This window comes from Octodon degus, unplaced genomic scaffold, assembly GCF_000260255.1.
Source record: "Octodon degus isolate 3935 unplaced genomic scaffold, OctDeg1.0 scaffold00125, whole genome shotgun sequence".
Lineage (NCBI taxonomy): Eukaryota > Metazoa > Chordata > Mammalia > Rodentia > Octodontidae > Octodon > Octodon degus.
Window position 1 is genome coordinate 1,657,029 of NW_004524701.1, and position 25,920 is coordinate 1,682,948.

The 25,920-nt window shown below is 40.2% G+C and overlaps 1 protein-coding gene and 1 long non-coding RNA gene across 3 annotated transcripts in view; one reads left to right on the forward strand and one right to left on the reverse strand.

The window, feature by feature from the left end:
• The window catches only part of Grid2 (glutamate ionotropic receptor delta type subunit 2), a 1,592,033-nt gene that overhangs the window by 1,338,076 nt on the left and 228,037 nt on the right, over positions 1 to 25,920 (forward strand). For both annotated transcript variants that reach the window (XM_004640617.3, XM_004640618.3), the window contains one exon: positions 374 to 569. In XM_004640617.3, the coding sequence (XP_004640674.1) occupies positions 374 to 569 (196 nt within the window). The remainder of the gene's footprint in view (positions 1 to 373; positions 570 to 25,920) is intronic.
• Positions 12,903 to 15,655, reverse strand: LOC111812452. Its single transcript, XR_002817957.1, has 3 exons — positions 15,624 to 15,655; positions 13,748 to 13,865; positions 12,903 to 12,995 (listed from the first exon to the last, which is right to left on the reverse strand). It is a non-coding gene; the product is annotated as an uncharacterized LOC111812452 (long non-coding RNA).

Here is a 25,920-nt window from a genome sequence, read left to right on the forward strand (position 1 = left end):
AAAATTGTAATTTTTAATAAATATATTAAACCCTTGCACATAGAGGAACAAAGACGCAATGCCTATGACAAATTAAAGTTGAAATAAGCTATTAAATTATCGTAATTACAATCAATTCTAACTTGATATGCCATTTTTTTCATAGGATTAATGGCTATTTCTTCCAGTAAAGACTACCAAAAGAGAAAGAAAACATACTGTTACCACTAAAATATTCACCTTTCCTTTAATGTTTGTTTATGTATTATGTCTTAATGTCAAGAAAAAAGATAATACAAAAGCAATTTAACATTTATCTTCAAACGCACAACCCTTGTCTTACTTGAGAATATCCAGTAGGCTCAGCTATGCATCTCTTCTTTCCCAAATTCAGATCCCTCCAGGATCTCTCCAAGCAAACAGACGTCCCTTATGGCACGGTGCTGGACTCGGCAGTGTACGAGCACGTCCGCATGAAGGGCCTGAACCCCTTTGAGAGGGACAGCATGTATTCCCAAATGTGGCGAATGATCAATCGAAGCAATGGGTCCGAGAACAACGTTCTGGAGTCTCACGCAGGCATTCAGAAGGTACTGACCCTCGCATCTCGGGAACGGCTGTCACTACCTCATCTTCCGTGCTGGAATTGCTAAGTTGAGATCCACTGTTTGTTTTATGTAATTCTAACATAGGATTTTCCATGAAATTATACTTCTTATTGATCTACAGAAGGTTTGAGCCAACTCAGAGCACCAAGAGAAGGGGTGCAGGGTGTCCCATAGTGTCTCATAGATCAGTCTCTTCCCGATTTCCGAACTAAAATACAAGCACTGATATTTTGTTCAGAAAAAGATTAAAGGCATAACACATGAGGACTGAAAATGTTTTTACAAATCCCATTCCAAATATCATTCAGTTTATCCAATTCTTTTAAATGACTCAGGGTGTTTTCTACACTGCATTTGTTTTGTAGATTAAAACTTTGTCTTTTTGTGATTATGTGAAGCCATTGGGAAGTAAAAGTTAATCTTCTCCACAAATAAGGTTCCTGCAAATGTCTTTCTATTTCCAAATTTGAAACTCTTTATCTACATCTTATTTTTCTATAGCCATCATTTTGCTGTAAGTACAAAAAAGGCTTAGGTAAGCTTTTCCCTCATGTGAAAAACAAACGCTGGCTTTCGTTCTGAGTAAAGTTTATTCAGATACATACAGAAGCAATTCGGGTCCCATCAACCTCTTTGAAAGAGTGATCTGATTTTTGCTTAATATTTTCTCCAGCAGCTCAGCTAGTGAAAGCCACTGCAGTTGGCCATCAGTAGACAATCACAGAGCGAATGAATGAGGGGGCATGAACAGCAGCAGCACTAGTGTGCTGTGCCTCTTCTCCGAGACATTTCAACCAAGATAACTTGGACCTTGAATCTGAATTTTCTGGTAAAAAGGACAATACTATGCTTGAGATGTTTTGACTGTTAAGTTATTTTTGTTGGAGAGGGCAGCATTATTCTCTGACTTTCTATGCAATGCACTTTATCTACATAAATATGATGATGATGATGCCCCTAAAATTCAGATAATCCTTGTATCGCCCAAGTGATATTATTAATTTTCGACCTGATGCTGTGGACATGAACTTCTCTGCAAGTGTACGCTTTTGGCAAAGTGAAAACTCTTGAGATCTTAGCAATGGCCTCTAATTCCTTGCCTGCATTAGATGACGTCCAGTCTCCTGGGCCCAAATGTTGATCCTAAAGTGTCTGCTTCTTATTTTCTCTCTGGAAGACCATTGGCTCAGGCAGGGTCAGCCTGGCACCTTTAGTAGAGTTGAGGATGGCAGGGTAGGTGTTAAATGAACATGGGTGTTGCCAGGGAGAAAAGAAGGCAGACATTTGGGGTTTGCTTGGTATTCACAGGATGCAAATGAATGGGCACTCCAGACTGGTAATGCAAAATTCTTTGTAGATGAATCATTCCTCATATTGTCTAGTGTTAAAAGAAATTTGTTCCTGAGGATTAATATAAATAGACATTCATCATTCATATTTCTTTTTATTTTAGGAGTCAAGGCTTCACAAGCCTCAGCATCTTTCTGTGGAGTATTATTCCAGAGAAAGTTCATTTCATGTTACCTTACCAGACACATATATTATAAGTAAAATATTTTTTAAACAATCCTGCATACTCACTGCTATATTGATCAAATATTTTTTATGTACTAATTACATCCCAGATGCAGATCTAGGAACTAGAGATAAACTCAATAGCAGGATGAGGGCCATTGCATTCATGAAGTAGAGCCTGTGAGGAAGACAAAAAGAAAATAAACTGTGAATAAACAAAAATGATTTAAATTGCAATAAGCACTGTGAAATTTTGAGATAGAGTCTCATTGTAAGGATTAAAGAGATGCTGTACCAGTCACTTGGCTCATTTCTGCCTCACTTTCATCTTGGTGAAATGATGCCAGTGTGGAAATTAGCAACATGAGTTTCAGAGGCACATCAACCTGGGTTTGAGTCCAGCCCATTAAAAACACATTTACAGACATGGCTGGTTGCTTAGGCTCTCTGCACCTTGGGAGTTTCCCCATAATGATAAGCATTCTTACTCCACACTGCTTCCATCAAGATTAAATAAGATAATATATGCAGAGCGTCAACAAATTGTAAGAGGAGAGCAGTGCACTCTTCTTGTAAGATGGTCTGGAAGATTACCTAGGGGAATATAGATGCAGGGGATGTGTACCTGCAAGGCTTATTTGTTTGATATTGTCTACTATTAACTAAAAATTGTGATGCTATAAAAAGGTAAGTGCCATGAAAGAAGTAGAGAAGAATTTCCATCTATTGATACTTCACTGATAAGCAAGGCTGGCGAGTTTAAAACTATAAATTGAGCCCTACAGTGCTGCTTGTACTGCTTTTGTTCCTTTTTCTAATTTCCTAGAAGTCTGTGCAAGAATGCCTTCATAATTTCATAACAACATATCTAAGTGAAATTTGTTCGTAGTATATACTCTTTTAGTCCAGACAGCTGATAATTGATTTAGCCAAGGATAAGCAGTAATAAGGAAATGTATTTCAGTTCAGTTTGCAAGCTTTGGGCTAGCTTCTATTAAAAAGGAGAACCAACCAACACACGATAACCCCGTCACCTGCCCAAGTTCGCTGGAGGTTCGTGAAATCGGGAACTGTAATGCATGACATCATGGTGGACTCTGCTTCCTGCAACTGGTCTTGCACATCTCACACAGCAGCTTCGTGATCTCTGTCATTGATTTCTAATTTGTGCCAGTTGGAGCGACCTCAGAGGCCTTCTGGGCCAGATCTCACAAAACTTGACCTTCTTCCATGGTGTCCTTGACAGTAACTGCCTCCCAGGAAACCTAGATCACTACACAAAACAACCTTCACAATCTATAACTTTAAACAGCTCTCATTAATGTCTCAGCCTGTGCTGCTTCTTAATTGTGCCACTAGTCTCATTAAGTTTCTCTTACTTAAAGGTAGATCTTGATTCCTTCTAATATCTTTGTTCTGCTTGTGACAAAGAAATCTGTAAAGGAGCACTAAGAAGATAAGTTGTGACTTTCTATTCTTTGGAGACAGTCGCCTGAGTCAAACTATCCTAATTAAACCAGAGCCAGTTGGTCTCTGCATTTGCTCTTCCCAGCACTTTTTGCATGAATAGAAAAAGCATGATTTATAAAGTGCAACTAAATTCTTTTCCGTCATTGATCAAGTACCTTCTGTGTATCAGGCAGTAGTTATTGCAGTGGGTAGAAATGAAAACAAATGCCTTCAAAGAGTTCACCTTCCAGCAAGAATGGCAGAGGTAAGCAAAATAAAGAAACCATATTGTACAATCCTAAGTGACAAGTGATAAGAGAGACAGATGAATAGGCAAGGGGAGGAGAGACAGGGTTATCTGCTTCATTAGATCAGGTAACCAGGGAAGGCTTTCGCAAGAGTGCGACATTTGAATGAACCAGGAGTGTACGTGGCCAGGGAAGACATTGCATATTTGAGTGAAGAGTTTCCAGTCATGGACAGAGGGTCAGGCAGCACAAAGACCAGCTGAACACAAGCCTGGATGTGCCAAGAATGTGAAGGAAGGCAGCGTAGGTCATGCAGATGCGTGGGAGAATGCAGTACTGTAACAAGAAGGGAGGGACACACTAGGATCTTGCCCCTCCAAGCATGGCCGTGGGAAATAGTAGCATCAGTGTTACCTGGGTTCTTTCCAGAAGTACTGACTCTTAGGCCCTCGCCACAGCCCTTGCAAATATGAGTTTCATTATAGTTTCATTATAACAAGATCTAGGTGATTCATTTGATTTGTACAATAGGACATACGCATCACTCTAGGTGAGTGCTGCTCAGTGTGAGGCATGAAAATTGAGAGGGTTTTACAGAAGAGTAACATGGTCTGTCTTGCAGATAGACAAATTATGTGGCTGTTGTGTTGAGAAAATCAGAACGGGTAACAAGCAAACTAGGAATAAGATAGGAGTCAGTGCCAGGCAGCACCCCGAAGTTCACCTTGGAAAAGGCAATCCTGGAACCCCCAAACATGCCCTAGAATACTACATACACAAGCAGTTATTGGCAGCAGTACATTAATGGAATTGATTAGATTTTATAAGAGACTGGTGCATATGACATGTAATTTCTCAGGGCAGCTGGAGAAATTTCCAGGCTATAGGTAAGGATTTGAGCAGCAATGAAGGATCACTGAGCAGTGCTGCAATAAAATCCCTTGCAATTAGGCTGCTTATATTGATTCCCTGATGATTAATTTTAACCTGGGTGGTAAGGCTCAGCAGTGAGGGCCACAGGGAGAACGAATATCAGCAGGACAGGATTAGAACTCTTACCCTAGGCTGAGGGTCACAGGGTTAAGGAAATTATACTCAGGACTACAAAGCCTGAAGAATAGGTCAGTTCGTGTGGTGGCAGAGCAGAGATGGTGCTGGTGCTGGTGACGCTGGCAGTGGCAGTGGCAGTGCTCGGGCAGAAGGATAACATCTATTTGTATGGCCACCAGCCCGTGTAAGCCCAAGGTCAGTATGGTAGAAGGGGCTACAGTAGAAAGGAGGAGGATGGTGAGGCCTGGATGGATGCCAGGGCACTGGTAATCCAATTACCAGGGATTGGGCTCAAGACCTTTCACTTGCCAGGCAGGCACCTAGGCCCCTGAGCTATATCTGGCCCTGAACCTATATTTTTACAAGCTCTTTCAAATCATATTCCCTTAGACTTTTCCAAGCACTGTTTAGGTACTGAAATGTGAACCAAAATAATATCTCTGCCCCAAAAGATTATAATGTAGTGGTGAGAAGACAACAGCCAAGCACACAAATGAGTGCTGTCCAAAAAATTTCAAAGAGTGAGGGAGAAAGGGAATAGAGGCAGGAATATCCCACACTGGGGATGGCAGCAGTGCTGAGTGAGTGACAACTGGATAGAGAACTGAAAGAGGACAAGGTATGAGCCTGAGAACCCTGAGCAGAGGGTTTGTGCACTGCAGAAGTCTTGTGGAGGTGACCAGCCTGACGCACAGGAGAGGAGCGAGCACCTACTTGGGGGCTGAGGGCTAAGGAAAAGTGCAGGAGACCAGACCAGGGAAAGCAGGCAGGATGGAGGCTGTGGAAAGTGAAGAAGACACTTGGCCCTCCCCGGCGTTCACGTTTTGCACCTGCAGTGGGAAATGGAAGCAGCTCAGATCCCTTAACTCTCTTCAGGCAACTGAGATTCACAGTAAAGGTTGTAAATTACTGATATTCCCTTAGACTGATATAACATCTGTGGGCCATCTTTACAATTTGGCTTTGTTCAGATCAGAAAGTTGCCATTTACTGAAACTAAGAAAACTAAGGAGGGCAGGTTTGAAAGGTCAAATGAGAATTTGTCCTCACCATGATAATATGGTACTTGTTAGCATGATCCACGCTGGCTGTAGTATAGTTCCAACTGCTACGATGTATCCAAGACTGTAAAGTCAATGAGGGCTTGAGTGCATCTAGAGGAGAAAGACATCGAAGCACTGACCTAGCATAACCTAATTTTTAGAGGTGGGAGAGACAGAAAGGGCATGCCACAGAGTCGAAAAAGATCCACAAATGAAACTAGAAAGAAACCAAGAGTGTCAGCTTAGATGCAAATGGGAAAGCATTTCAAGAAGTTCAAAGATGCCATTGTCTGCCAAATGATGCTCATGAATCAAGTGTGATGATAAACACTGAGAATTAATCATAGAATTGATAGCCCGCAGTCACCAGTGACCTTGACAAGGATAATTCTAATATAAGGAAAGGAGAAGAGATTACAATTAGATTGAGCTAAGTATGAATTAGATGAAAAGAAGTAGATTATGGGAATATACAGTTTTTTAGAGGAGTTTTGCTGGTAGGAAATGCTGAGTAATGAAGGAGTTCCGGGAGCCAGATGTGAGGTTTGGGAAAACACATGTTTATGTAAGAAGATGTACACAATATCTCTATATTAAAGAGATGGATAAAATAAGAAGAAATCCATGAAGCAGAAGAGAGACAGGAGAACTTGAGCAGGAGCTAAGTCCTGAGACACAAGTAGAGAATCTTAGACTCAGGAAGGCAACTCATCCCTAGGAAGAGTGCAGTAGCTCATAGGGCAGACATGCGGCAGGCTTGGCAGATGCACTGTGCAGAGCACACTGGGAGCTAAGAGTTGCTTGTTTACTCAAACAAACAAGACTGAGGTCATCATCCAAGCTTAAGTGGCAAATAGAGTTAGGAGATATTTTTCAAGAGTGGGTAGGATGATAGCTGTGGAGACTGGCAGAGACCGTAGACCAGTGTGCTTTTCGGATAAGACTAAGAGCCCCTTTTCAACAGTGATCATGACCTATCACTGTGATTGTGAGGTTTTTTTTCCTAGTCATCTTCAGCTACCTGAGTGTAACACAAAATCAATAGAGGGTTGACTGCCCCTGACCTCGTGTTTGGCAGATAAATACAGGAGAGAGGAGTAGGCGCAAGGGAGTTGAGGGGATAGGCAGGAAAAGGCAGAGATCTGTGTTATGGACTGTGAGGTCTGATCTGTAGCAGAAGGAAGTGAAGGCAGAGGGGGAATTGGAAGTAATAAAAGAATTGCATGAAGCAAGGATTGGAGCTCTGACTGGCATTGAGGAATGGTTGGAGTCAGTGAGCCAGAATGACAGAATTGGAAGTGATATGAAGTCGGGTTTATGACGGCACATTTGAAGTAGAGGTGGCGAAAATAGTACAGCTATTAAAAATGATATGACGTGGGAGTGGGTGGCTGAGATAGGAGAAAAGACAAAAAGAGGAAGCCAAGAGACTGAGAAACCAGACCCTGGGAAAGGATGTCTCTTTGAATAATCAAATCACCAAGCATAAACCAAGAACTAGTATTTGAAGGGATGACAGCAAACTAAGTCAAAGCCTAACATGGTTGGAGGAGCGACACAGTGACTGCTGCCAGAGTGAGTGGAGTGGAGTATAATCAATAACACCAACTTCAAAGCTGGAGGACTACGGAGACAAGCAGCTAGTGAGGCAAGAAGGATATCTACATCTGATCCAGCCCAAATAGCACAAGTGTTGTAGCAAAGAAAAGTAGCCACCACGTATGAGAAAGTCACAGATAACCTATTCCCAAAGGAGAAAGAAAGTATGAATCAATTTCAACAAAAAGTAGAGCATATAGCTAAGGTGGCTGTAGATCCTATTTGGCTTGAGACAGACTCAATTTTTCTAGTTTGCTCAGAAGTATCCACTCCATTCACTTTTATTCTGAAGAGTATTTTTATTAGAACAATAAATTCTGTGATCTTGTTGAATATAGGGATCATGCTGTTGAGGGAGCAATAGAGCAATATGGGAAGTCCAGAGAACTGGAGAAGAGTGGGAAATTTGGCCCAAAAAACGGCTATGCAAATCTGTATCATGAGGGTTTAAGCAGTGACTTGGAAATGCTGGGGTTTGCAGGGTGTTGTGCATTTGTGCTACAAGACAGTATGGGCTGCACGCTGCAGGAAAGGGGTGCTACTAGGGAAGTGATGGGAAGTGGCAGGAAGCATGTGTTATCAGGCACACACTGAGGGGCAAGGCACCTCTTCCTCCCTGTCAAGGGCAGGCCAGCAGCCTGCTGACTCATCTTACTAGCTGCTGAGAAGCTATGGCCACTGCCTCCCACAGCTCGGCAAGGCAGGGACGGGCAGTAGCCGAGTACTCACTGCAGGGTGAAGTAAGTGCGTATCAAGCAGGGAACTGATCTCACCGGTGAAACAGCTTTACAGATATTGAGTCCTGGTTGTAGTACCTCAGACTCATGAGCCGTGCTTTCCATACCCATGTTCTGTCTCCTGGTTCTACCTTTGCTTTTTCTCCTTCTGTTACATCATTTGGCATTGAGTGAAAATACCAAGTAAATGACAGCTCGTGAGCCTGCAGCAGAAGGGTGTAGGAGCCTGAGCCTCAGCGAGCAACTTAGTAATAAACTAACTGGGTGAAGGCCCTTAAAATCTACATTAGGCCTCTGTTATAAAAAATAATCGAAGTGAACTCTCCTTGGGGAAAAAACAAAACAAAATACTAAAAAGCTCTGGGCTATAAAAATGTCAAGCCCAGGCTGTCACACTACTGGGTTTGGAGCTGGCCATGTGGATTTGCTACATTTGTTCCCTTGCCAACAAACAATGTATGGTTCACCTTAGCACTTCACCCTACAGCTCTGAGCTCAGCTCCCTCGGACATATTTTTCCCTCTGCAGAAATCATACTTTTCAGGTCTGTGTCAGTAATCACACAATAAAAAGAGACCTGCACCAATGGGAGGATGAAAAAGACTTAGGGATCTTTTTCAGTAGCCCTGCTTTTTTAATGTCTGGGCTTAGTTGGTTTTTTAAAATCATTTTTAAAAGGTAATTTCATTAAAAAATAATTTACATGGATGTTTAAAATCAAAATCAGTCTTGATTAGATATTTCCTCAAAGAGAGAATCTAGAAGTGTAAACTTCTTGGGTTACATAATCAGTTTTTTAACTTGAATTTGAATGTGTCTAGTTTTAAGCAAGCGATGTGTAGTACAACTAAAGTTAATCTAGATATCGAGAAAAATATGTGTATGTGTACTGATTCTTTATACAAGAATGCATTTCATAAAAATGTTAAAGAGTTTTATGTGCCCAAAGATAACACTAGCAGCGACACAACATAACATTTAAAAAATCTTTTATGTAGTGATTTAATCAACGATGAAAGCCAGATCTCCTCCAATTCTTTCTATAATTACCCACTTTCAATTCTAATTCATGTATTCATTCAATCATTTCTTTTATCAATAAAACATTTATTCAGTGGCTACTCAATGAAATGCCCAATAGTAGCTGCCCCACAGAGCTGTTCAAGATATCACAAGAACACAGAAAAGGGCCTCTGGCTTAGCCCAGGGCCTGAGATTAGTTGAGGTCAGCAGGAACTTCCGAGAGGAAATGATGCTAAACTGGAAGGTTTAATTAAGTGAAAGGGGATGCGGTTAGTGCAGGGCAGGAGGCAGGCATGAAGGTGCACACGCAGATCACGGCACATGCAGGAAACTGAGAGGAATTCTAATAGAAGAAGTAAGGTGCTGGAGGACGTAGGCAGAGGGCAGCCTTGCCAGAGGATGCATGCCTGCGGGGCCTTGTAGCATCTGAACCTGCTAATTGGACATTAGTCCTAAAGCTATAACTAAATGAATGAGAGACATGAAAAGAATAGCCAAAAATATTTGCAAAAACTATCTGGATTAGAAAGGTTATACAGTCATGTTGGCCCTCAGTTTTCATCCGTATGTTTTCAATTGTGGAAATGAAATTGATGAACTCTAAAATATTATTAATGGGAGGAATATTTAGCTGGTCTTTTAAACTGTTGAGTAGCCCCACAGTGTGGTGACCTGGAAAGTTAGGAAGCCCGCGGCGGGAGCACCAAGCTGTCGCAGTCAGTGCATCCTGGTTCATGGCACATCCATGCACTCAAGCACAAAAGCTCTCCTGAGAAGTCTAACATTACAGGTCCCCAGGGTTGATCAACGAACAAAGAGGTCGAACTTTGTTTCCTCAGGTTCCATTATATTCATCCACTTTTTAATCCAATAAATACATAGATAGTGCATTGCCTTTGTTCGGTTCTTATTCTACAGGCTACTCCACCATTCAGGACTCCTTTCTGTATTTAAGCAGAGGCACACACACACTCCACCCTCAGCCCTTCCAGCTCTCCTCTTCCTGGGTGCCGACATCTGCACTGTCACTGTTAGCTGAACAGATGTGCTGGCAAGCAGATGCCATCAGAGGACCAGCTCGGAGGCCCCATGCCCAAGTGTACACCAAGCCAGCCCTTGTGGTGCTAACCAGTGTCTGCAAAGAACAGCGTTTACTCTGCAGCAGATAGGAAAAGCTAAAGGGTTTTGTAGTATGTCTTAAAGCTACTCACTATTTGCCATCCTTTGATCCCTCAGACCATGCCTATAGACAATGCTTCCACAAAATCAAACTCTCTAGTAGATGATATATACCAAAGGTCACCAATTTTTTTCAAATGTTTTTCTTAGGTATTTGTTAATGGAAAAGTTGAACTTTAGTGTCATATTTTCTTCTGCTATACTAAGCTGTAGGTCTTTAACATATACTTTGAATCTTTAATCTCCTTTCCTCAGGGGTAGCATTAGGCACCTATGCAGGCTTCATTTGCATCCTGTTTATCCTAGCTCCTGGCTCTCCTTTTATATCCTCCAAAGGGCCTTTTCTTCTCCTCTCAATCTGATTTATGTATTCAGCATTGTGCTGATTTCCTTCTTCTCAAATGCTGAATTTAATTCCCCAACTAAAGCATAAATGCCTTGCTTATTAGCATATAATTTTGCTCTTACATTTCTCAGATTAATTGTCATCTTGGGCACTAAAACTTCTGATTACAAATTCCTCCTTTCTTGTTAAATATCCATAACTATTATTTTCCTTATTTTAAATCAATATGTATTGCAAAATCTTTTATGGCTCTGTAATCTGGCACCAGCTCAGCCAGAAAAATAACAGAATGAATACTGTTTGAATGCTTTGATAGTGTTTTGGTGCAATAAATATATAACAATGTAAAATCATATTTCTTTATGATTTGTTTTGTAGGAAATAACCCATTTCTTCCATTTTCTCTTTCTTTGACTGCACATAATCTTGATATTGGAATTGGTAAGCACAGAGTCACTTTTAAAGAGCACCATACCTAAGGATAGAGCTTTTCCCTTTAAGCCATAAGGAAATAGTTCCTAATATAATCTAATCTGAGTGAGTCACACTAATAATTTTAATATTTCATGCAACACAAATTATTATTGAGATGTCTAATTTTATATATTAAATGTTGTAAAGAATACATAATATAAAATTTACCATTTATAAATGTTCAGCTTAGTGCTACTAAGTATATTCACACTGTTGGGCAACTATCCCCACCTGCCATCTTCAGAACTCCTGTCATTTGGCAAAGTGACAACTCTGCACCCTTTGGACAATTGTTGTTCACTTCTCCTCCTCCTGAGCCCCCAGAAGCCACCAGTTTACTCTGCCTATGTGATTTTGACTGTTCTATGTGCCTTAGATAGATGAAATCATTCAGCATTTGTCCTTTGGTGACTCATGTCACTCAGTACAACATCCAGGAGGCTCATCTGTGCTATACATGGGTCAAGATTTTCTCCATCTTTAAATCTGTCCTCTCCCAGTTTATGCACGGACCACAGCTTGTTTATCGACTCATCAGTGGACACTTAAGTTACTTCTAAATCATGTCTGCTGTGTGTTTATGTTTCTAGGAACATAAGTGGACAAATGCCAGTTAGATTCCCTGCTTTCAGTTCTTCAAGGTTTTTATCCAGAGGTGGAATTGCTAAGTCACGATAATTATATTTTCACTTATTTTGAGAAGTTGCTTTCTGTAGTGGTTCCAGCATTTTATAGTCATACAAGTAGAACATAGGGTTCTAATTTCTCCACATCCACCTAATACTTTCTTTCAATGCCACCCTAATGGTGGTGAAATGAGAAACTTATCAACTAAGATTACACATTAGTGCCATTTTAAGAGGCGCTATTTGAGAAGAATTTGTTTCCCTAAATTGTTTCTGGCCATTATCCATTAAATTTATCTCAATTATGGATCTGAAGGAGAATGTAGAAATCTTCCAGCTTAATCATTCTACTTTATAGATGAGAAAATTATACCTAAAGTGCTAAATGGTTTACCTAAGGCCTGTCCCGACCCGCGGGTTAGTCAACGAGGACCCTAGAGGGAGAGTGGGGATGAGAAGGGATAGGAGACACAAAGAATGGAGACAAGACAGGATTCTGATCAAGTCTCGTTTATTCAAAGGAAACTCTGGGTATATATAGTGGAGGCATAGGGAAATGACATTGGCAGGTAAAAGGTGACATAGGCGGGCTATGACAGGAAGACCTACCTCCGGGGCATAGCAGGAGACTTATGGGAAATAGGCAGGGTAAGAAGAATTAGGAGCTTAGCTCAGCAGAGGTAGGGGAAGAGAAACCTGGAAACCCACTTGCAATAGGATTGGAGGCCTGGAGTTATTGAGCCTCCCACAGGTCCCCCTTTACTTTTATATATACACGTAAAGTATTGCTTCTGTAAATGGCTGATTCCCTTGAGAGGGCAGTGCCTGTCTTAGGTCAAGGCGTCCTCTACACAGACCCGACTCAAACCTTACCCATCATAGGAGACCGGGACGGCAAAAGGTCCCGTTCCTGTCTTAGGCGGCGAGTGGTGTCTCGTGTATGCCCCTCATTACCTGTCTCTGGCTAGCCTGACCATCTCACCAAGGGTGGGAGAACTAAGAGGTCTCCAGACCTTCATCATCATAAGCTGGTTGTATTCCAGCCCAGTTTTCCCTTTCAGCCATCTCAAGCCTGTGATAATGAACCTGAATAGGCTTCATCAAGGCCGCATCCAACTGCTGTCGAATGAAAGCCATTAGCCTATTAAAAATGCATGGACCAACTGAAACCAGAAGTAAGAGGGTTATCAGGGGTCCTAAGATGGGTAGCTTTAGGAATGTCTAAGGTTTAAGTATCTCTGTCAGCTCCACGTGATTTGGGGAGTGCCAAGGGATTGTAATGGATCTTTGGGAACATTCATTCCCAGATCTCTTGTAATCTCTTCTCTTTTCTACAAAATGTTCTCTGAGAGAATCTTGGGGCCCTCCTCTATCAGAAACATGAATGGGGGTGCTCTGGCTCCAGCAAACTGGCTTCCCTATCATGCCTGTGCACAAAGCCTGTAGGTATTTATTGGGTCCCAAGATTTGGGGAATAGTCAACCATTCTCCCAAGGCAGCAGCCGGCTGTAAGCGTTGTAAGGTGGCTGTGAAATAAGTCTGGTTGTTAGGGCCCAGGCATTCTCCGATTTCCATGTAGCATGAAGAATGCATTTGGGTATAATAAGTAGTGCATTCCCGTGGGCACGTCGAAGGGGCCTCGCTGCGGGGCACAATCTTTGATTTAATATAGCATTTCCAACCAGTCTGCTTTCCATGTTGGGATGTTACCTGGATGGCAAGGTGAGCTACTTTTGACCCATAATCTGTCTGTTGGAAGCCCACCATTAAGGAGAGTTTGCCAGAGGGAGCACCACTGGTGCCTGCAAGGCTTGTGTCATATTGGGGGGGTAATTCTGAGGATGTGCCTCCTTTACTATCACACGGATTACCATAAAGGGATTTGAGTAGGTCCTCCTTGGATGCTGGTGTCCCAAAGCAGCCATCGATGGTCTTGACCAGAACTAGGAAAACTCCCAGTGGTAGGATCCATTGTAGATGACTCATTGTCTGTAAGGAAACACAAAAATATTCTCAGGGTGCACTTGAGTCCCTGGAATCATCTATGAGGTCATTCTCTATCTGGTCGATTTGATCTACCTGTTTAACCAGTCTTTCCACAATTGAAACATTTATTTTTATCCTTTTGGGAGAGGAATTGCCTAATGGTGAACCCTTGTTGTGCCGCAGCCATGGCAAGGCCCTGTTGGTAGGCTGGCCCTATGAGACGAATGTAACCTGAAAGGTCAGATCCCTTTTTATGAGGGCGTATCGCAGCTTGGCAGGCTGCATTTGCATTCTCAAAAGCCAGTTGCTTGATTAGATCAGAATTAGACTCTACACTACCGAAGAGTCTCTCAGCGGCTTGGAGCACCCGATGGTCAAAATCTGGAAATGGCTCTTCTGGGCCCTGTTTCACGTTTGTAAGGGAAGTAGTAGCCTCCCCATGGGAGGGCAGCCTTTTCCATGCCCCGGTCGTGGCCAGCTGAATCTGAGCAAACAGGCCTGCATCATACCTAGATCGAGCTTCGGTGGTGGAAAAGTCCCCCACACCTGCTAGCATCTCATAAGTCCAACCATTTCTAGCCTCTGCATTTCTTCTGGCTATAGAGTCACAATTTTCTAGATACTCTGACTTCTAGTGCAAGTAATCTCCACTGGACAAAGCAGCCTTGGCTAACGTATACCAGTCTTTAGGGGTGAGCCATCCCTGAGTCATAGAGTCTAATACAGTAAGTGTATAAGAAGCCATGGTGCCATATTGTGTGACAGCCTTTAACTCTTTTAACAGTTTGAGATCAAAAGGTGTGTGCATTCTAATAGTCTGGGGTTGTTCCCCTTCATTTCCTGCCCTTTGTGTCTCGGTCACCGGAAATGCCCAGTTGGCGGCCGTTTTGTTTTTAAGATTTGGCCGAGAAGGGGGGGGCAAAATGGAGGATGCCTCATGGTCAGTCCTCTTACTGTGAATCACTGCAAGCTCTTGGGCAAGGTTAAAACATTGTTTTTCTAATTGAATCTGTTTTCGGAGGTCTCTAACTTTATTTTCTAGCCCCTTAATCATGTTAGAAGATGCCCCTTTTTCCTTTAAGTTCTGAGAAAGTGAAATCTGTGGGATAGCGGGCGGTATTTAACAGCCTCATCACCCAGAGTTTTCCAATCAACAGCTTCCTCCCAGAGCCACCATTATTAAGTGTTAGACTCTGAAGGGTGGGCAAGTCAGGGTATACACTGGGAACCTCGGGGGCAGTGGGCGGCTCGGAAGTCGCAATGGGTGTAGCAGCCTCTTTGCCAGGGGGAGCATATAGAAGAGTCATTAACTCCTCTGAGTCCTCCTCGGAGGAGAAGGAGAGAGAGTCAGAGTCTGCCTGAGGGGGAGCCGGCGTGTTTTTTGCCAATAATTGAAGGATTGGTTCCCCTTCTGAAACAACCTGTTTAACCAGGGTATCCCAGTGCCTTTGTTGGAGAATTTCATTAATAAGATTCCAAAATGAAAAGGCAGTTACAAGGATCATTTCTGGTCCAAAGACCCTGTAATAATCTTGGAGGGCATCTCCCACTTGTAACTATCTCTTAGAATCAATTGTACCCTCCAAGGGGAACCAAGGGCACACCTTATGTATAAACTGAAAGTATTCACATAACTGTTTAACCTTAACCTTTACTCCTTGCACCTTTAATGCTTTGCTCAAACTTTCTACAAATATCTCATGTTCACTTAATGCCTGTCCCATTGCTGAAGGGAAGGGAGAAGGGGTTCCGTCTGCTTACTGAGGTTCAGACGTCACAGCAGGCAACTGCGGCACGAGCGTCTTACTTTCTCTCTTGCAGACTCTCTCGGATGGTTCCATCGCTGAATCCTCCATACCAGGTACCCCATACATTGGGTGCCACTTGTCCTGACCTGTGGTTTAGTCAATGAGGACCCTATGGGGGAGTGGGGATGAGAAGGGACAGGAGACACAAAGAATGGAGACTGGACAGGATTCTGATCAAGTCTCGTTTATTCAAAGGAAACTGGGTATATATAGTGTAGGCATAGGGAAATGACGTTGGCAGGTAAAAGGCACGAGTAACTAGGCAACCGGGCTATGACAGGAAGTTCCACCTTTGGGGCATAGCAGGAGACTTATGGGAAACAGGTGGGGTAAGAATAATTAGGAGTTTAGCTCAACAGAGGTACAGGAAGAGGAACCCGGAAACCCACTTGCAATAGGATTGGAGGCCTGGAGTTATTGAGCCCCCCACAAAGGCCCACAGCTAAATGATGTCAAAATTTCTATCTGTGGCCACATCAGATCCACCTGGAAACATACAAAAATTACCCATTCCTTGACCTCCCTCAGTCCTACCTAACAGATACTCTGGAGTTGTGGCCCAAAATCTGAATAGTAACGAGCTCTTCAGGGGATTCTGATGCACCTCAAATGTGAGGTGCAGTAGTCAAGAAAGTCACTTGTTTTATTCTGTCACCTTCAAACTGAAACTTTGAGGATCCAGAGCTCCACGCACACTTAGATAGGTTAAATTTCTTAGCACCTTCACTGGTATTATATGTATTATGATGCTATGTGTATTATATGTAATATAACATGACAAGGCATGACATATATGCATGATTTTCTTAAATGTCTCTACACTGGTGAAAAAAATGCTTTTCCTATCTTTGCTCCTTATATGCAATTGATCAAAAAGTAGAGGTTAAGTGAGAAGCACATCAAGTAGCAAGGGTGGCATCCCTCTGTGGTGACAGCATTTATTTTTTAGGACGGAAACAACACTTATCTGCTTGCCGTACATCTCCACCTAGATGCCCTGCCAGAGTCCTGCCAGCTGCATGTCCAACCTAGAACTAATTATCTTTGAAGTTGATGCTTATCTCACTGTGTTCTTTACTTTTGTTAAAAGCACTAATGCCCTCCCTATTATTCAGGCTGGAAATTAAGGAGTCATTTTCACTGCCTTCATCTTTCTTACCAGTGAATTAATTGCTTTAACTATCAATTCCACCTCTGCAGCATCTCTCCAATTTATCCCCTCCTTTCCCTTTGCACTTCCAATTTTGTAATTCATGTCCTTATTATTGGCTTCCTAAACTAACTAACTAATTGGCCCCTTCTGCAAATTAATCTTCCCTTGCCATGGCACTGATAGTGATTCATCTTTGCTCAAAAGCCTTTAAGTGTCTGATTTTATCTCAAATACAAATTATTTATTCTAGCATTCAAAGGTCTCTACATTGTGGAATTACATTCAGTTTATGTTTTCTCATTCATTCTTTTCATTCAAAAAGCACTGAACACCTGTTCTGTACCAGGCACTGGTCCTGGTTTTGTGACCCCTCCAGGCACCCATAGTCCTGACTCTCTCACAGGCCTTAGCATCCATACATGTCAGGTGTTCCTCATCCCATCTCTTCTTGAAGGTTTCACTCTTCCCATGCCTTTTTTACTGTCTGTTTAATACTCATTTTCAAATTCTGCATCAGTTGTTACTCTGATGTCTTACTGGATTCTTTCCTAAAATTCTTACTTCTTTCACTGAATGTTCTTTATCTACTCTATGCCTGGTCTCATTGTAATACATTTCTTTGTTCTCCTTCCCCATTGAATACTACTTAGGTCCGGATCCATACCTGAATCTACAGTAACTCATAGAAAAGTAGACATTCTGCTAATCTCTTGGGAATTAAATTAAAAAGCTGTCCTTCTGGTTTTATACCTAGTTTTTCCAATTTGAATTACTGAAGTCCTCTTTGAAAGAGATCAGTCTCAGTCTCATAAAGTATCCCTCCTCAAAAGATTAGCGATCTATGTATATTTTTTAAAAACTTAGTCTTGGGATGGTGTAACCTACCCACTATCTTTAAGGGCTTTCAGTAAAATAATTTATACATGGAGTCATTCTCAACATTTTATATCTATAAATGATCTCAGTCTCATATGTTTGTGTAAATGAGACCTACAGCTTTAATTAAGGGAGGCTGCTACATGGGATTCTGTGCTTTAAGACGGACAAAATAAGCCATTGCATGGATTTATTTTATGTTTTTACCTACAAAGTGGGGAAGCACACGGATGTATAATTTAAGGTGACAGCAGAAAAACTCAGGCATTGTGTGTACAGACAGGGTCAGCGCTGCTGCTCTTTCCTGTTGGTTCTGGTGAATCCAGTCTTTACCCTGAATTTTGATGTTTACCATGGAGTTGTGGGTGCACTTCACACTAATGAAAACAACATTAAAATATTTTTCATCTTGGTTACTGAGCTGGGTGCACTGTTTAATTCTGCACCCAATGCAGATATATTACCCCAACCTGATACAATGAGAGAAGGAGATAAACAACAAACAGGAAAGAAAGAAGAAAGGCGATTAGGGAAGTTGAATTGAATGAAGGCAGACAAGCACGCTTCAGAGAATGCTTTGTCTTTGTATTAGATGCCAGTATGATGAACAATTTTGCCTGTACTGGTGTAAATCAATGATGCATGTTTGTGTATAGTGTGTATATATTGTAAAATATGTATATCATTATCAAATTGCATATTTTATTCTTGCATATTATAGCTTATCATTGTGTTCATTGGATTAGCCCAAGAATGTTGGTTCTGAATTGTTTATTTTTCCATTTTTATGTTAATTTGTTCCTTACTAGAATTGATTTCAAATTTTGTGCCTTATTTCAGGAGAATTTACAAGTTACTCTCGGGCAGTTTCCAAGCTATGCTTTCTTAAATATTTATCTAAGAGTCAGAGATAATATATTCAACTTAGGTATCTCTTGTTTGGGCTTTCAAGGGACATAAAAGGTAGTCTGCATCTGAGATTCTCCACTAATTAGTCATGTAGACTAGTCAGGATCCTGAGAAATTGCCAGATAAATTTTCCTACATGTTGCACACAATTTGTAACTCACTGTATCCAGGGAAAATGCAAACTAAAATGTGGAAAAAAAACAAAAACAAGAAAAGCTTTAGTGTTAATAAATGGAACAACACTGGCAATGCATATATCTTAATCCCCTTAACTTCTTTTTCTTTTTTTGCTTTTATAAATGAAGACTCTGTTCCATGAAAATGTGAAAGTTATTTTTAAAGAATATGGGAGATTCCCAGGGAAAGAGTAGATCCTCACTGCTGTTCACTTCCCCTCCCCGGACAAAGCCACCAAGACACCTTTGTGCATTTCCTGCTCTTGTGGCTTAAGCTTGAGTGCTGTCTGGAGCTCAGCGTTATGTAAATGTGATGGAATGTTTCTGTCTCAAATTACACTGTCACAAATGTATTGCATTTAATATTCTTATGTATTTAACTCTGCATGTAAAATATTTAGCCTGCTGGAAAATTGTGAATTAGAGTCAAGTGAAATACTGCACTCAAGGTGTAAAGCACATGAAGCTTTTATCAAATCTTTAACTCAAAAATCAACATGATCTTTCACTATGTTAACATACAGAGGATACATACATTTATGTAATTCCAGCAAGAGAGCTCAGCTTAGTTCAGATGTAATAATTCTGTAAAAATTTAGAAAATTTAGAAGATCTCAATTCTAGCTGATTTTAGAAGTGGTTCCATGAACATTTTGTTTATACTAATGAAAACATCTTTTAATTTGGGGCACTGAGAGCCATTGAATGATCTAAAGGGCAAAAAAGGTGTACCCACTTGAAATTCTCTACAGATCTTCTAGTTGTTTCATTGATTTAAAACTGGTTATAGCCCACATGCCACAATTGCTACCCTTTTAACCTTCCTCAATTGGTAGTAAACCTATTTTTCTAATTTTTTCATCTCAAAACTTTTGAATCATTTTATCCTGATTCCTCTTGCTTCCTTCACCAGACAGTGAAGGAAGGAAGTCTTATACCATTCTTGGCCTTTCTTTCTACTATGCCTTGAGTCTGTCAGCAAATCCTATTGGTTATTTCTTGATGAGTGCATGCACATTTTCAGCACATCTGTCACTCTCTCCTGGCCTGACCCTCTATTCCCTCCCTCCTGGGTGACTGCAGTGACTTTCTGCTTGTTCTGCCTGCATCTACTGCTCTTCTCCATAGCATATTTGAGTACAGCAGTTTTACAAACATTGTGTTTCTTCCCAAGCCATCCAGTAGCTCTTCACCTACTCAGGGCCAGAGCCAAAACTCATATATCTGCCTGCCTGCCTGCCTCCTGTCTCTGTCAAATGACAACTGTGCCTGACAGCTTCCATGCCCTAAGAATATAGTGTGTTTCATGCATGAACTATCTATTTTACTTCCAAGAATCTGAAGCAGTGAGCTACCATTCCAATGTAAAGCCAGCCCAGCCATAATTCCCAAATGAGCATGGGAAACACAAGGGCTCAACTAAGAACTACAGAACAAAGGATCCAGGAATAAATTCCAAAAAGGCAGTGTTAGTATGAAGGAACATGGTGCTCTGGAGAAACAATGTTTTATCATTTTGCAGAACATCTGTTTTTGTGATAAGCCCGGCTTCTGTTTAGAATTTATGGAAAGTTAGCTATTATATGTAATTTAAGAATAACTTTACAACTACTAAAAATAAATAAAAAACTTTTCATTTACTAAGTAGAAAATCAAAATGACTAAGACAAGACAGGATTTTTTTATGTATTTGGTACAGGGTCTCATTACACAGCTTGGACTCATAGTGATCCTCCTGTTTTCAGTCTTCCCAGTGCTGGGATTGCAGTCGTGTGCCACCATGCCCAGTTTCAGTGGCTGGCTCAGTGTGCCCAGAGATGGGGACCACATGGCAAGTGGTGCTTGGAATTGAACCCCAATCCCTGAGCTAACTTCAGTAGGCACTTAGTCTGCTGAGCTCTCTGGCCAGCCCAAAGGCAAGATCTTGGTAGGTAGCAGTTATATCCTGTGACACACAGAAACCTCCGTTCTCTGTAAGCATTAAAAGTCTTCCTCATGTGCACCACTTACCCTCTAAACAAGCATAAGCCCTTCAGATATTTAAAATCAACTTGAAGTGCTTGTTTTCTAAATTAAGTATCTCTTACATCTTAGATGCCATGGTTTTCTGAAAATTTAACTTCTGAATTAACTGTCAATCAATACCTTGCTCTTCAAAGCCAAATCAATACTCAATATTTTCCATACATTGATCTGACCCACTCACTCAATCCTGAATAACCCTTATTCTCAATATTGCAAGCTGAAAGCCACTCCAGAAAGGTGACACATTTTAAATGTTGTACATAACCCAAAGTGGCAATGCTCACTCATCAGTGCCTCCTCTGCTGAAGGAGAAAGATGTGAATGCCTCAAATGGCTACTTGGGTTGTCTACTATCTCCAGCACTCATTTGGAAATTTGTGAATTAGACCTATTAGGTATTGATATACTGCCATGTTTTCTATTACTTTTAGTCTAGCAAACCTATGCCAGGAAATGGTACTAATTTGTCATAACTTTTAATTAAAACAGATCAAAAGCATAATCTTTGTAGTATTTCAAATAATTTAAAGTTCTATATTTATATTCAGAAAATTTTCCTTATTAAAATAATTTATAATACTTCGATCAGGGCCAAAAATATTAAATATAACCTATTATTTAAAAATATTCCCATTTGATGAGATATGATTGTAAATAAAAATTGCATATGTGAAAGGTATTAAATGTGATGATTTGATATATGTCTATGTTGGGAAATGATTGCCAAAGTCAACCTGAATGATCACATTCATCACAGCATACAGATTTTTTTTTTAATTTAGTAATAAGAACACTGAAGACGTCAGAAAACTTAAATACACAATACTGTCTGGTTAACTACAGTTGCCATGTGGCACACTCAGTATCTCAGACGTGCTCATCTGGTAATGGAAGTTGGTACCGTTTGACTGTTGAATCCATTTTCTACAATTCCTCTTCCCCATCCCAGCCTCTGATAAATCAATCAGCTTCTGTGGGTTTGTTATTTAGAGTCCACATAAAAATGAAACCCTGTCACATTTGTCCATGCCTACTCATTCTCAGTTAGCACATTTTCCAGATTTAGCCATGTTGTCCCAATAGCAGGACTTCCTTTTTTTGTTTTTTGGTAAGGCTAAGTAATGGTGTATGTGTGTGTGTGTGTGTGTGTGTGTGTGTGTGTGTGTGTGTGTGTAACCCTATTCATCTGTCAAGGAAACTTAAGTTGTTTTCATATCTTGACCACAGTGGAAAAATGTTGAAACAAATATTAGAGTCCATATATATCTTTGAAATACTGATATTATTCCCTCTGAATATATAACCAGAAATGGAACTGCTTTAGTAGTGCTTTTAAATTTCAATTTTAATGACACTCCATATTGTTTTCCATAGTTGAGTCATACTAATTTACACCACAGACAACAGCAGAGTAAAGGATTTCCTTGTGTTTGCATCCCTGCCTACACTTACTATTCTTTGTCTCTTTCATGAAAGCATTCTCTCAAGTGTGAGGCGAAGTCTTAACAAAGGTCTTGGGCATGTTTTCATATACTTCTTGACCACTCATGTGTCCTCTTTTCAGAAATGTCTGCTCATGTTCTTTGTTCATATTTTACTTGGGTTATCTTCTTGCAACTGAGTTGCATATCCGCTTTATTTTGGATATCCATTCCTTACCAGATGTCAGTTTGTAAATTGTATCTTCATTCTACGCTTGTCCTCTTTGTTGTATGGAAGCGTTTTAACTTTATGAGGACTTGTTTATTTTTGTTTTTGCTGCTTAGATTTTTGATGTTGTATCCAAATAGTCATAAAGCACATTTGTGCCAACATAATTTAATGAAGAAGATGTGCACAGTGAAGACCATTAAAAGCTGCAGACACACATCCAAAGGCATTCTACTTCAAGGATTCTCTGAATTAACACTGTTAAAATATTCATATTACCTGAAGTGATCCACAAATTCAAATTAATCTTCAGATTCAATGCAGCCCATATCAAAGTTCTAATTGCATTTTTCACAGAAAAAGAACAAAAGTTCGAATATTTATGTGGGCCACAAAAGATTCCCAGTACCCAAAGCAATCTTGAGGAAGAAGAACAAAACTGGAGGCATTACCTGTTCTGACATCAAGCTACATTATAAATAACAGTGACCAAAACAGTATAGTAGTGACATAGAAACAGACACATAAACCAAAGGAACAGAACAAAGACCCCATAAATAAGCCCCTGATTAAATGACCAGCAAATCTTTTTTAAAGATAACAATAATACACACTTGAAAAGGGGAAAAACCCTTCAATAAATGGGGTTGGAAAAACTGGATATCCATGTGCAAGAAAACGAAGCAATCTGTATCTTACACTATAGGCAAAAGTTAACTTGAAATGGACTAAAAACTTAGCTGTAGGACCTTAAGTCCTAAACTTCCTTGAAGAAAGTATGACAAGAAAGCTCCTACACACTGGCCTTGGCAAAACCTTTTGGGTAATTTAAAATTTTTGATTTAAATCTTGATGCAGAGATTTAGAAGTCGGATTTTAAATTCAGTCAGTTTTGACTTGTGATTCTAATGATGGTCATGGCTGTGAATCATAGTTTACAAAAATTAACATATAAGATACATGAGGGATATCATTTGTGCTTATGAGTCACAATTTTAATTTTCAACACAATTTGATTGCCGATTTGATTTTATTGATGAAATTTTGACATTTCCCTTTATCAGTATCAGTTTTCCCTTAAAATTATCAGACATTTATTTCATTTTTATGTTTCCAAGATATAACTCAAAGCTTATAATTTGTCTTTAGAATTTCCTTTAATAAATACATTAGAATTCTTTATTTCCAGGATAAATTAATCTTATAGATATAAGACATTTTATAGATGACAAATGGCATTTTTGGCTTCAGAAATAACATAATGATGGAAACATTTCCCAGTCTGTATTTCCAAAATGGCATCTATTGAAACACCTTTACATTTCAGGGATCAGTGTGCTAGTGTTTTAAATTTCTAATTACTACTCAATTGATAACTCAGTATATCAACAGTAGAATTTTTAAGTTTTACAAGGAAATTTATAGTTTATCTTAAAGTTCAACAACTCTTTAAGCTTTGTGACACTACAGATTCACAGATCACTGTCATCTCATTACAAAGGAGGAGCACAGGTTTGTATCTAAGATCAGAGCTGAGACTCCCCTTAACCAGGCCACTCAGTCTTGTGCACATCTTGGTGCTCTGGAGGCAACCTAGCTAATGCATGCCAGTGCCAACGCTTCCACATCAGGTAACAAGCAGAATTAACATGAAGACATTTCCCATGTCACATGTGATCCTAGGAGAAAGAGGGAGCACATCAGCATATTAAGCATTGGTAAACTCTAAGCTCATCTATTTAAAGACAGACAGACAGAGCTCTAATATTACTGCACATTTCACCAGATACATTATAGTGTCTTTCTGTATTTTGCACTTCACTTTGAAGATTAGTGACCTAGAGATATAATTTATTACATCTTGATAAATCTTAAAATAACTAGAAATTATCGATTGCAGTGTCCGTATATTTTGGGGATGTCAAGGACCTTTTGCCTTGCTCTTTTAAAAAATTTGGTCTTGTTTATGGATAACTTTGTCAGGGAAGACAAGGAAAAATGAGTATCACTTCAACAATCTTGTTTTGTTTTTGATAACCATTAATATTATACCATCCCCTCCAAAAGTTGTATCTATGTTTTCTAAGCTCTTCCATCTCCAAAATACCTTTTTGCTCTACTTTGAATTTACCATTAATGTTATATAATTTCCTTTATCCTTTATTCCTTCAGAATTTTAAAAGAATTGTTTTATAGAATCTGATCTTTCTTTGGAAAAATTTGAAACACATCCTAGTTCCAACCTTTTCTGCCTGGCTTTTTTGGATTCAAGAAGATTATAATGTCTCTTGTTGGTGCTTTGCTTTCTGAAATCTTACTGTGACCTGTCAATTTCCACCCTTGGTGCTGCAGCAGAGAGTCCTTGGAATCTACACCCTTGGGTTCTTTAGCTCATTAGTTCAGAAGGCTTCCCAGCTCACACCTGAAAAATGAAAAGCACATAATTTGTCCAGGCAGAAGTCCAACCACAGCCATTTCTGGCAAACTTCAACTGCAGCAATAAAACTGGATTGTCACTTTCAGTGTCTTGAGGGCTGACTGGGGAATTAGTAAAGCACACATCTGATGCATCTGGGTGGGTTTTGGAGACATGGCCCTTATTTCCTTCCTCTCGGGCACTGCTCACCTGCTCTGCTTCCCAACCTCCACAAACCAAGCTTCTTTAGTCCACTATGCCCTTCTGCAATGATGTTCTTACCTTGGGACTGAGCTGGGCGCTGAGACCCCTAACACCAAGCACCAAATTAAACTAGCTTTCAAGTTGTGGATGTCAGAGATTTTGTTCCAGCACTAGGGAAGCTGCCTAATGCACCAAAAAAATGCATATCATTTTCCAGCAGGACTCTGTCAGGACTTATTTTACCTTTCTGATGGGCATTTAGATTGTTTTAAAGTTCTTCATGTCACACTTATGCTAGAGTGAACATCTGACTGTACCATCTTTGTGACCATGTGCCAAGTCTGAAATAACTACAAAGAAGTAGTTATACAAAAACAGTTATGACTGTCCTCTCTCTAGCTCTTTTTATAAATGTTATTTTTAAGTCATTTATAGCTTTCTGTTTTACTGAATTGTAGAATTTTCAATTCATTTGATATCAATTTCTACATTTCATGGTGAAGAAAGTGAGGCTCTGTGCAATAAACATACTAATGTTTTATCACTAAAAGTTCTCTATTGAAATTTATAATTACATCAGGGAGTATAAACACACAATACCTAATATCATTTACAATTCCCAAAACCCAAGTAAAAAGGAACACGACAGCTCAACAGAGAAGACAGACATGTTTATCTAATTCAGGGAAATGTCACTGAAAGGCACCATGGAGGAAACTTAGCCAAACCCAGTGAAGTTGAAATATATTAGATTTTAAAAGACAATGAAAAGCCAGAGACATTTCCCCAAAAGCCATGTAGTGCAAAGACAGTAAATCCCACAGTGACAGTGTACTTTTTG